The sequence below is a fragment of the Acanthaster planci genome, linkage group LG09 (genome assembly GCF_054643075.1).
Source record: "Acanthaster planci isolate LZ-2023a linkage group LG09, COTS_SCS, whole genome shotgun sequence".
In the NCBI taxonomy this organism is placed as follows: Eukaryota; Metazoa; Echinodermata; class Asteroidea; order Valvatida; family Acanthasteridae; genus Acanthaster; species Acanthaster planci.
Window position 1 is genome coordinate 7,605,968 of NC_141785.1, and position 12,148 is coordinate 7,618,115.

The window sequence follows — 12,148 nt, forward strand, 5'->3', positions numbered from 1 at the left end:
CACGAAGCTTACTCGGGAAGATAATGATGGACTTTGTACCACTTAGTGACTTGTTTTATGATAATAACGACCAAGTGGAATAAAGCGACTAGTCCGAACGTTATGTGGGGAGTGCACTGTCAAACAGCGTAATACTTGATGTTTAAAAACAATCCTCGTTGAGAGAAGCAAATTCAGAAAATGTTTTTCAAGCAATCCCCACAGCGCGACATTATAGAAAGAGGTGGTCACATTATTGTGTTGGGGGAGGGGGGATTGGGGTGTTTTTTTCTCATGCTTTATTTGATTATTTCAACGGTTAAAAGCTTATATTCCTCTGTGGTAATCACACCATGGTGTACACCATGGTGAGCACAACTGTCCATGGTGTACACCAAAGAAACACGACGCAACGGAACCGTCGTTGTGTCGCGTGGTGGCGTTGGGGCGATGGCGCGGGGTGACACAGTTTTGTTGGCTAACACCATAAACGAGGGTCACAGAGTTCAAGACGATACAGATGGTTGTAACACCAGATCGCACAGCTTCTTGACTTTAATATTGCAAGTATATTACGTATATTGCGTATAGAGAGCGTATTATGTGCGATCCGCAGTTTATCACTAGCTTCTTGAATCAAGATAAGTAAACCAAATGGGACTGACTGACAATCTCCGGCTTCAGGCCCATCAATGAATATGTCTCTACACTCGACCAATCTTACTGGTTTAAAAGAACTAAACAAATACATTTCCTTGGGGATGAGGGCAAACCCAAATGTCCAGAATGCAGGTAGCCTATCTTTATTATTTTTTAAAATTGCATATTTGACTTACTGCGATTTCTGTCACTGGCAAAGGTAAAGTAGAACGTGCCAATGCAGGAAGAGAATGCGCAGAACGTAAAGACGATGTATGTCCAGTCAGTTAGAAATATGCAGAATGCTCCCATGTTCCCTTTATGGACAGCTGAACTAATCAGCAGCCATCCAAGAAGATAGAGAGCAAGAAAGACCCGTCAAGTCAGGTAGATAGACCGAGGGATTGGCCACTGAAGTGGCATACAAGTTAAGGAATTTACAACTCAAAGTATTTAACAACGAATCACCGAAGTAGAGAACATCTAGTCCACCAAATTTTTTTGCGCAGAAACCAATGCAACGTCAATGCTTTCTTACTGACATCACATTTTTACTTATGAATATGCAAGTATTAAAAGCATTAAAAAACCAAAACGGCAGCAATATACCCCTTGAGACAGTGAAACACAACTTGAAACTGGGGTTAACTGAGATAGATAGGTGCATTTTTAAAATTAGTGTTAAAACCAGTTCCATCGCAGCTACCCTTTGATATCAAAGGTAATAAAAGGTGTAAAACAAATCAAATGTCGCTGTGTTCTTCTAGGCAGGAATATTTCTTTTGACAAATAGAACAAAAGCCACAGTGAAACCTATTTCATAAACAGGTAATTAATTCATTCAGTTTTATTCTTGCCATTTCATATTTGACAAAGTTCATACCCATTCCCAAATTTTGTTTGTAAGCGTTAGATATTCGTGTGTAGATTTTCTTTCCCAATCATCGTGTAGATCCTTCACAGCCAACTGGGTGGGTAGTTTCTATCGCTACATTGTGGAAAAGATTTATTTTCCACTCAGACCATAAAGCAAGACTTTTAAAATTATTTACAAACAACTGATGTTGTTTCAAATGTTCAAAGACCCGATGCAATAATATTCAAATGGCAAGCGATTAAAAATATTTCATTTCGTTCGTTTCAGTTTGTTTCGTTTCGAGCACAGTTTCGTGAAAATCCAAAATAGGCACTTCCATATAGCAAGCATGTTATTTTCAGTCGCAGGATAAAATAGTTCAACCGGGCCGCAACCAGTCCAACATCTGGGGATATATTGCTGTATCCCTATCCCGTGAGTGTGGCTTCACGCCACCAGCCCAGAAGTAGACCAGGGCGAAGCAGACGTACGAGTTACCGTATTGGAGTGGGTAAATGAAATGCACGACCCGAGCGGCAACTTGGCCGTGGAAGTCGACATCCATGGCAAGGCCGGGGCCAGACTCCCCGGGTGATGCGAGGAGCAACCATAAACTATGGTGATGATGGGATCGAGGGTCAGACTGATATTGAACAGAAGCCAGACCAGTTTGAAGTAGTGATGCAGGCGGGGCCTGCGGCGCCCTCCAGCGATCGGGCTGGCGGGGACAGGGGTGGCAGCTCCTCACCGGATGTTTGGGAGGTACCATGCAGTGCTGGAGGCCTCGAGGCCGGTCTTGGCCTCGAGGGGTGCACCACTACAAATAAATTCCCATAGACAGCAGTGATAAATCCCCATACTTCACAAATATTTAAAAATACTCACAACTCTCACAGGTGTTCAGGCTGCACAGAAAAATGATGTTCCACATGTCCTCTTTCATTTTCCTTTCAATTTTCGGGGGGTTGACCAATGAATTTTTGAGAAATTTTCACCAGAAGCAGACCACCCCTAAAATGCAGAAAATGTCCCTGTCCAGAAAAGTAGCCATTTTGAAAAACCCTCCCTCAGCAAAATGGCTCAAATAGTGCCACTTTTAAACCTGATTGCATCCAAATTGCTCAGAATTGGAAGCCCCGAGTCCGGCCCAGAGGCCCAGTCTCATATTTCTTGAATTCCTCAGTTCCATGGCTCTCAGGACCCTCTAATATAGAATATTTTGAGTGTATAACTTTTATTAATGAGCTCGGCGGACATATTTCTGGCCTAATTACCAGGGTGCACCCCGAGGCCGATTGTTATGGCCTCGGAGGGCAATGCCTCGGCCTTGGACTCGGAGATCTCCGGCCTCGACGAATCAATCGAGGCCGGCTCAATTTTCCCTACAATTCAACATGTTTTTTTTTCAATCAAAAAGTGTGGATTTTTTCTTATCATTTTTACATTTGCCTTCATTATGATATATGAACATAAAAGCAGCGTCATCCATGTCAAGTTTCAAGTTGTAACATTCTTTTCTTGGGTTCCTTGTGTTTTTTTTTCCTCGGTGAACCAAAATTACGTAACGTGCGCACGTTCCCTAACTTCCGTGCGAAGGTCACGGCCGCCGCTACACATGTACATGTAGCACCTTGTTGGAGAACCAGTCTAACCCACACCATAGTCTGGTCCCCGTCTGCCACTTTGCCTGAAGTGTTGCAGTTTTCCCAGGAGATGTTGGAGACCCTGATGTCTTTAAGATGTAACAAGCATTTTCTTTTCAGTCTCCCATCGGTAACATGCCATTTAGCCGTTTGACTTCAAAATAATTATAAACAAGTACTACATGTACATCTAACAAAATCTTGACCTGGTTTTGAGTGATCAATTTGATTTGTTGTTAGGATGTACACCAATAGCTGGCCTCAGCCTTGGTAGCTGTGGCCTTGGCCTTGGGGTTATGGCCTCGGTCTTGGAGGTTGTGGCCATGACTACAACACTGGTACCACGAGACCCTCGCTCCTGACCGGTGGTGCGCCCATGGTGTGATACAGCGCTTGTGGCGTAGACTTCCTCGATTGAAGTGGAAAAAGAAAAAGGTAACTTTAGTAGCACAAAATGTCAGTGATATGCAAGGATTCAGTGTCAGAGGAGCTGCTTGTTTCGTTCAAGGTTGAAAAGTTCCAACTAATCAAAAAGCTTGAATCGACCTCCGCATGCCATTTTTCGTCCTAGAAAGGCACGGCCTTTAATTCTTCGCAAAATCTTAAGGTCCGGTAGATACGGTAACAACGCTTCACCTGTAACTTCTCATTTTGGCAATGGAGGTCCCCCCGTAATGTATTTCGTTGTGTTATCGACCACAGATATGAAACATGCAACCCTACGAGTGCAGTATTTTATGATCATAAGGCTTCATACTTCACTGTGCATCAAGAGGTTACTGAAGCGGTAAAACCATGAAACATACGTTATAATGTTTCAGTAACATTTTTTGGCAGTGTTCAGAATTTACAATAAATAGGCTAATAATGTAATCATGTGCGTCAAGAGATTACTGCCGCGGTAAAGCAAATAAACCATACGCTATAAGGTTTCAATAACATTTTGAGGGTCGAAAACGGCTCCAAAGTTCAGTACTGTATAAACTGTAGCGCAAATCTCTATACTAATTCGATCGAATTCCTGGTTGAGGTGATCACTCAGAGAATGTGAGCGAAAGGTCAAAATATGTAGCGAGTATACTGCCAGACAGCGTAGTACATGATATTCAAGAACGAGGAACACACCCATTCCTCTATTTTAAATTCCTTCTTTTCAATCCTCGTTTTTATCCATTGTCCCGTCTGTGAAAGAACAAGTATGTTGCAAAGCCAACACATATTTCCAATGTAAACAAAGTTCCACAGTCAAACGCAGTAACAACCCCCAAGATGGGGTATCGGCAAAAATCGATTGTTTGATAAAATTTCGGCAATCAGTATTTATTATGGACAGATTTCTACTTTCAAATGAAAGTAAAATGTCACGCTAAGCATTTCTCATACAAGGCTCAGACGAAATTTACATTCATTACATTCCTACTCATTAAACTCGACAGGCTTGCTTTGAATATTCTCGTTTACAACAAATTTTTCAACACAAGTAAACAACAAAGGCTGACAAAAATAGCAACAGATTACTACTACCGCTAACATGATATTCCGCAGTGTATTGTGATATTCCCTTTACAGACGAGTTCACTGTTTTACATATAAATTACGTGATAAAAAAATGAAATTTGAGTTCAGTTCCAACCATTTAAATTTAACCATGTATTTTTTTAACTAAGTCAAAACGTGAACCGCACATTCCAAGAAACCAAAAAAAGCCACTGAATTTATGATGCTTTTGTCAAACTGGAATAGGCTTCATGTCGACATAACTAAATCAAATGTGGCAATGTTGTAATTCTACTACAACTCCAATCCAGCTTTGCAACCCTCATGTTGCACCCTCTATGGTTACAAACCCACCACCACCAATTTTCACCTATACACACTGCCACCTGTTTTCGCCTACGCTAAATAGAAAACAATTGCACCGGGAAAATTTAGTTTTATCCTTGCTGGCAAGCATTATCGTGACCGTGCGAAATTTTAATGAAAACAAGGGAGCTGTATAAAAATGATAAATGCATTGAATTGATGTCAACTGGTATGTCCTAAAAAAGTCACAAAATATCTACATTGTGTGGGAAAACATGCAACGGCCCTGAATCCAGTAAAAGGAATAAATGACGCAGTAAAATAGTTAAAGTAAGATGTCATGTGTTTACTCCGGGTAGCATGTTTTTTTTATTACACAGCTGTCTGGGGGAACATCATGTTCTTTGCCATGGAAAAAACATTTTCTTGCCAGTCTTGAAGGGAGACTAGTCTTCACGCCTTGTGGAAGCTTCCCCTTTTGACATGTGCACTTTACTTCCATTTGAAAAAAAACCCCAAAATCCTCACTTCAATAATTCAACAGCTGACATATCCCCGTTTGTGAACAATACAATGCCAGATTTATGTACGTTTCGTTACAAGAGCCATGGACCTTCATACCTTTTTTGTTTAAGCAAATTTCAATAAATGTATTCACAAGCTACAAAAAGATCCCATAAGCACTATCTTCGGTGCCATACCTGTTTCAAGACAAAATACATTGTACAGGGTTCCTGCAACTTAATACGGACAGCGTAATTTGGTGGCTTCTCCATAATTTTCTATGACCAAACCTGCTACACGAGCTAGTTCATCAAACTGGTTAGTTAAATTGTAGGATTTTTACTTGCACATTCGACGAATATGTCAGAAATAGACACCAAATTTGTATAAAAAATTATTATTGTAAATTGGTCATCATAAAATTCCATTATTTTTGTCATTACAAGTTTTCAATTAATTTTCCAGACCTAAAAATTTAAATTATTACTACGAAACTATTCAAAGTTTTTCCCAAGTTTATGAATAGGGACCTCAAAACAGCACAAAATTTTCATTTTGGAATGAAGTCGGTTCTCTGACATGTTTAGGAATTTTCGAAAATGACGGTGAGTATACAGATCTACATGTGTAAACTTGAAACTATGAGTAGCAATTTGTGCTGAAAAATTCCAAACTGAAAAGTGAGTGGATAATAATATGACATATCATTAACAGCGCCCTCAGGTGACAGGAAATAACAAAACAGAGCTAGAATACATTTTGTTTAAAAAGAATGAAGTCGAAAAGATGATTCATTTATTTTCACACAATTCAGAGGAAGGCAAGATATGATTTTACACGCATGATGACAATAATTGCTTCAGCCAATCCCTCAAGAATAAAAGAATAGAGCATCTTCTGTCAACAGCGGCGTATCAAGGTCTTGGGTCCGCGGGGAGGGGGAGCTTGAAATAGTAACTTTTGCAAGCGTTTTACCAAAACCTTTTTTTCATCTGCAAAAGAATCCTTACTCCTCTCTACGCGCACAAAGACAGGTGGTAATAGAGGATTTTCAGTCAGATGATTTTTGACGGTCAGCATTCAACTTACATAGATGTGTGCGGAAACGGACGTCCCTTCAAAGTTTCTCCACATTCTGGTGTACATGAAACTGCAAACAGAAATACACAGATTCGAAAATGCATGTGCCTTCACGGACATGGTACGCTCCCTGAAATACCTTTGCCAGTCACACTATGTCATGTGTAAAACCTTGATACCATTTCCAAAATACTAGTCTTTTCAACTCATAAGATACAGTAACATGGCTTGGAGGGGGAGCGCCCTCGCCCCCCTCGCCTGGATATGCCACTGTCTGTCAACCTTCTTGGCAATGACGGAGGGACTACTCCCTCTTCTTTGACAGCATCCTGCTCAGGTACTTCCACTTGAGGACGTTGACGCCAAGCAACAGGGCGTTGACGATGTAAGTGGAGACGCAAACGAGGCAGAAATCCTCCAGGACAAAGTAGAGGATGTAGGCCAGGTAGACAGATCCCACGTTGGACAAAATGGATGTCATGAGGAGGAAGTTGGTGGCCGCCAAGGTGTGAATCTTGGCTGGGCAAAACGATACAGCAATACGGAAAAGGATGTTACAATTACCATCAGAATAACTTGTTAGTTCATACAGTTAAATGGAAGTTTTCCCATTGTGTTTTTTTTTTGCTTTATCTTGTATTTTTTGTTCCAAAGTCTCTGTTCTGTGTATAACTCTTCCTTTCAATTTTTCAAAAGATTCTTTTGATACAATCAGAATCAGATGGTATTTAACATGCTAAAGCTTGGTCTTTACTTCAATGAAACTGTCACTGGGAAGGGCTTTCTTCATCTGTTTGTTTGTCTTTTATTGTTTGTTTTAATATTGTTTTGTCAACAACAGCTTAAAAAATATAATAGTTAAAGCAATATCACAGTTATGAAGCACCTTTTCTTTGTTTAGATGTGCTTGATGTAAGTTTAAATATATTTATTTGTGAGATACAATGAGGTTATCAAAGGTACAGTCCATGATTTGCAGTTGTCCAAAAAGTAAGTGTTGATATTACTGTTGAAAAGCATGCACTGGGTTTAAAGATGCTTTATGGGAATAAAATTATTCTTTCAGGCATGCTGTCATTTTTGAAGTAAACAGCAAAAGAGTGCCATTTCAAATGGTGCGTCTGAGAATGGATATTTGAAAATTACCATTTGAAGGGCGCACAAACATTGACGCAACACACACTTTTGACTGATTGACATCACACATGTCACATGGCTGCATTCAACTGTGCGTGTGATTGTGTCCCAGATACTGAATTGAAAAACATGAGTCAGCAACTTTTGACCTGAAATTGAAATCCTAGAATATTGTTTTTCCCGGATTATACAAGATTCCCTGAGCTTGCATTCAAACAATGCAAGGATGGATGACTATCTACATAGTCATATAGACAACCACTTGAATGAGTAGTTAAAAAGTGGCTTCCTGGAGGCAAAATCTTGACGGCACAATGTATTGCAGGTAGCAATAAGTAAAACTACGGAAAAATCTGGTGACCACTGTAATGCCAACACTGGTCATTTGCAGTAGCCCCCATCAATGGTGGTAAGTATTGTGATAGCTACAGGTACATGTGTTGTATAGAGACACTGTTATGTGACAGTTGCGCCATACAAAGCCCAACATAACAAGTCTTTTGGCCATTAAAGGGGGCCACCAGGAATTTTCATGATGTGTGTGAGTTTCTATCCAGAACCTCAGGATTAATCATATTTTTTCATGGTCAAATGGTGAAAAATGTTCATCAACAGCACTCACTGCTCGTGCATACTGGTCCAGACCAGCAATGCTGACATAAAAACCTTCAATGAAATGACAATTCGGGTGCTCCATTACGTGCCAGAAACATAAATTACACAAGTGACACGTCAGTGCTAACAACCCATAGTAACGTTTTTCTGGTGCAGAACAGCAACATTACTTCCAAGGTCAACATAGGCTGAAAATTGCTTTTGTGTAAATGCACTGGTACTAAGTATAAACTAAGCCTCATTTCAAACGCAGTAAATATAGTTACACGTATCTGTAACAAGTAATATCGTTTATATCACTTCAACAATTTCATTGTGCTATTTCGTTTTTTTGTGTACATAGACTTGAATCCATAAATTAAAAACGAAGCCTTTTTTATTGAAGCCAGGGGTGGAATTGACCAATGATAAAAAACGGCATAAAGAAGCTGAACAATGAAAATCTCCTATACTTTTGTACACAGCCAGTGAGGAAAAACAGCTGAAATCCAGAACAATAAAAGCTAAAATCAGCTAAACAGCTGAGAAATCTCACCCCCGATTGAAGCACATCAGGCCATTTGTACACAAACACCTGTTCTGTAGTTGTGAGAAATGGATAAGAATTGAAAAAGAAATTTCTAGAGATCAAAACCTGGGGGGGGGGGCAAACTTTTGTCCCCACAACTCAGTCTAGGTTTTCTTATTAAAAAAATTGTCCCCTCAATATGACCAAGGACTATCCACAGCTACACGTTGCCTTCCCCCTTTTATATTTCCCCCTAAAGAATTTCTACCAGCGTAGTCTCCTGACAGTTTTTTGCAGGGAAAAGGCTTAACCTAACTTGGAGGAAAATGAGTTCAAGGAAAAAATAATGCCCAACCGTCTGCAATACTACGGTGTTCATGCTTCCCGACAGAAATCTCCCATCATTTGAAACACTTCCGCAAACGCAAATAGCCGGACCAAAGTTAATTAGAATTTTCTCTTCATTGTCACACAAGGGCCCTTGTCTGTTTGCTGAGCGTAACATGTACCAGGATATATCACAGGACATCCTTAATTGGTTTTTTACTTTTTCTGTGTAATAGCAATGAACAAAGGGAACCATAGTGTTAATTTGGAATATGGTACACGTCACTAACACCTCACCTCATTTATTTCAGTGGAAAGTATCTGTTCTTTAAACCAATTTCTGCATTTTATTTCCTTTGTTAGGGAGAGCGGCATAATTCACAGTTTCGCGACACCTTTCACCATGACTGACCCCAAAATATCAGTGGCATATATTATTTGTTGTTCTTTTTTTATTTTTAATTTTTTTAACTTATTCAGTTATTTATTTTATTCATTTTCATTTTATTTTTTATTCAAATTTCCTTTGTGTTCCCAGTCCAAGTTTGGATTGACAGGCTTTCAAGCCACAGTGTTCAGGTACACTTTTTTCTCAATCCTGGTTAGCTCAGACTGGGTTGTTTTTCTTTTTGTCATGTTTAGTCCTGTGTAATTTTATGTAAGACTGTTCCTTGTTTGTTTAGAGTTGTACATGTTATTGTTTATGGCCAAATAAATAATGATAATAATAACAACCTGTGGACAGAATCAGGTTTTAACCCAAAATCCTTTGCTATCTCCCCCTCTTCATAAATTACATGTGAACATGTACAGTGCATGTACAGATATATGTACAAGGATACATGTACATAAAATAAATTGAAATTCCAAATTTGACACAAAGCCAAATGCAAAGTATTTGGTTTGTTCTATAAAGAAGGGTGCTTAACCACCTGAACACACCCTGATGAAGAAAATTATTCACCCCATCTGAAAATTTGAAAGCAATTTGAAATTGTTATAGACAGTACTGTAGGTATTTATTTCCCCAGAAAGCTGCTCTTAAAATTGTTCAAAATCCACCGCTTTGCCAGGAAATCACATGTTCTTTGTACTCAAACATTCAGAGGAAGTAGCTCTACGTACTGATAGACAACACACATGAAGATTCTTAATTCCAGCAAAATCCTGCAAAGCCCTTCAAAACTTCAATTTGGAAGGATTTTGTGGGAACTGTTCAAATAGTCGGTTATTCAGTTATTTAGTAGATGTTTAAATACGAAGACTTACCAATTGCAACTTGAAGAATATAGAAGATAACACCTAAGAAACAGTTGGGTTGGTTGAGTATATGATGGTCTCCTAATATGGAACCAAGAATACCAAAACCACGGCCATACCTGAAGCGTTGAACAAAAAAAATTACATCTGATTCTAAAATTCTGTGCTTATGTGGAGCAGGATCTGCCAAAGTACCGCTATATTAGTCACGTGCATTGCTCATTAAAATCCGTTGACTGCTGTTACATAACAAAGACCTGAAAATTGAGAAGTGCGTCTTGGGAGGAAGGAACGTTCGGAATACTGGCTACCGACCTTCTCCAGTGAGCTATTTCCATTCTAAGACAAAACCCCTTAATGAGCGCATTCAATTAAAATAACTGAAATGAAAAGTAAATCACATTTGAGGTCGCAAAGTTACCTTTCCTGATTTTGAATACTGTCTCTGTATTTCACAGTGAAATTTGCCCGACTGTCAGCCCTGACATGTCTGCCAAACTTGACATCACTTAAGACTGATCCCAGGGACTATCATGCTATTGAGCGGGAGACTCTCCTGTTATTGAGCTCAAAGTTGCCATTTTAATTGTTGTTGTAGCAATCAAACTGTATGCTAACTTTTAGGAAAAACAGCAACGGCATCATGATAAGTAAATGTCCCATTCATAATCGAGCCTGGGGTGTTGCACGTGTATGTATGCCAATGACTATTTACGGAAAGGTGCAACGTCCGGTGTACAACCCGATTCCGTCATACATACATGTATCTGATGCTGCACTGTTCAGAAAAACCGTCATTGGCATTTGCGTGTGAATGGTGCACTCTAATACCTCTCTCTAGGTTGGCACATTGTGACGTCATCAATATTATTCCTGAAAACTAGCATATGGAAGGTTCCAGGGCTCCACTATTGCCCATATCCAAATGCTAAAAAAGGTATTTCATAGGGTCCTACTCCTAGTAAAATGTAGTGACTGGGACTAGGCCTACAAAAAGTACAAAAAAATACACACTGGTTAAAAAAAAAATCAACACAATCAAGCTCCATTCTGGAAAGAATTCCACATGCCGACACCTCTTTCTTGACCTAGCAACAAAATGCCCCCCCCAAATCCAATGCAATGGAGAAAATATTTTGTTACACACAAATTCACTTTAAAAACAGAATTTTTCAGACCAGTCCTAGCCCTGTAGGGTCTGCGCACAGCCGCTGGGTGTTGAGCGGCGTTCGTTCTTTCCGAAATTTCAACCAGAGTACAGTTCGGCTTCTTAGACATATTAAATCAGCTTTATTACTCACTTTGACGTGAAGACTTTCGAGCAACTCATGCTCTCCCCGATGTCACACATGGCCTTGTACTGCGGGTTAGCCTCTTTCGAAGTTTCCACGTAGAGCGCATAAACCGACAGCACCGTGCCGATGAAGCACAGCCCCCATCTCGCCAGTCTATGGCTGATGGGCATCTGTATTTTACCGGTTGTCGCTGCTGCTGAGTTCGGATTTCCCATCTCTACAAAAGCGGAGAAAACTGCTATGCATGCACCGTATGGTAACTATCACTCCAACGAGAAGATTTTGTCTAGAACTCTCTCCAGAGACAGACTCTATTGCTTGTGAAAGATGTACACAAAACAATCTGCTGTTTACACTCGCTCCTGCATAATAAATTTATTACACGTGGTTTGTAAGCAGCGCCCTCAATGGACAAGAAGGTTTATAACCGAAAGAGATGAGGGATATTATCAGTGTTACAACTTACACGCATGTTGGTTGGTGAAGGCCAATTCCCAAGAAA

The 12,148-nt window shown here is 39.9% G+C and overlaps 1 protein-coding gene and 1 long non-coding RNA gene across 2 annotated transcripts; one reads left to right on the forward strand and one right to left on the reverse strand.

The window, feature by feature from the left end:
- Positions 1–3,222: 3,222 nt before the first annotated feature.
- Positions 3,223–9,967, forward strand: LOC110988313 (uncharacterized). Its single transcript, XR_015426363.1, has 2 exons — positions 3,223–3,552; positions 6,830–9,967. It is a non-coding gene; the product is annotated as an uncharacterized LOC110988313 (long non-coding RNA).
- LOC110988312 (vitamin K epoxide reductase complex subunit 1-like protein 1) lies at positions 4,409–12,029 on the reverse strand. The gene is made up of 3 exons (XM_022251683.2): positions 11,653–12,029; positions 10,361–10,470; positions 4,409–7,023 (listed from the first exon to the last, which is right to left on the reverse strand). Exons 1-3 carry the CDS (start codon positions 11,859–11,861, stop codon positions 6,809–6,811), a joined length of 534 nt encoding a protein of 177 aa, XP_022107375.1. The 5' UTR covers positions 11,862–12,029; the 3' UTR covers positions 4,409–6,808.
- Between the last annotated feature and the right edge of the window lie 119 nt (positions 12,030–12,148).

What these genes read in the sequence shown, in the direction of transcription:
- LOC110988312 (XM_022251683.2), bottom strand. Translation starts at nt 11,861, where the DNA reads ATGGGAAATCCGAACTCAGCAGCAGCGACAACCGGTAAAATACAGATG. An exon ending in TCGAAAGTCTTCACGTCAAA is followed by an intron (nt 10,471 to 11,652) that starts GTGAGTAATAAA and finishes TCAACGCTTCAG; the next exon opens with GTATGGCCGTGGTTTTGGTA. An exon ending in TATTCTTCAAGTTGCAATTG is followed by an intron (nt 7,024 to 10,360) that starts GTAAGTCTTCGT and finishes CGTTTTGCCCAG; the next exon opens with CCAAGATTCACACCTTGGCG.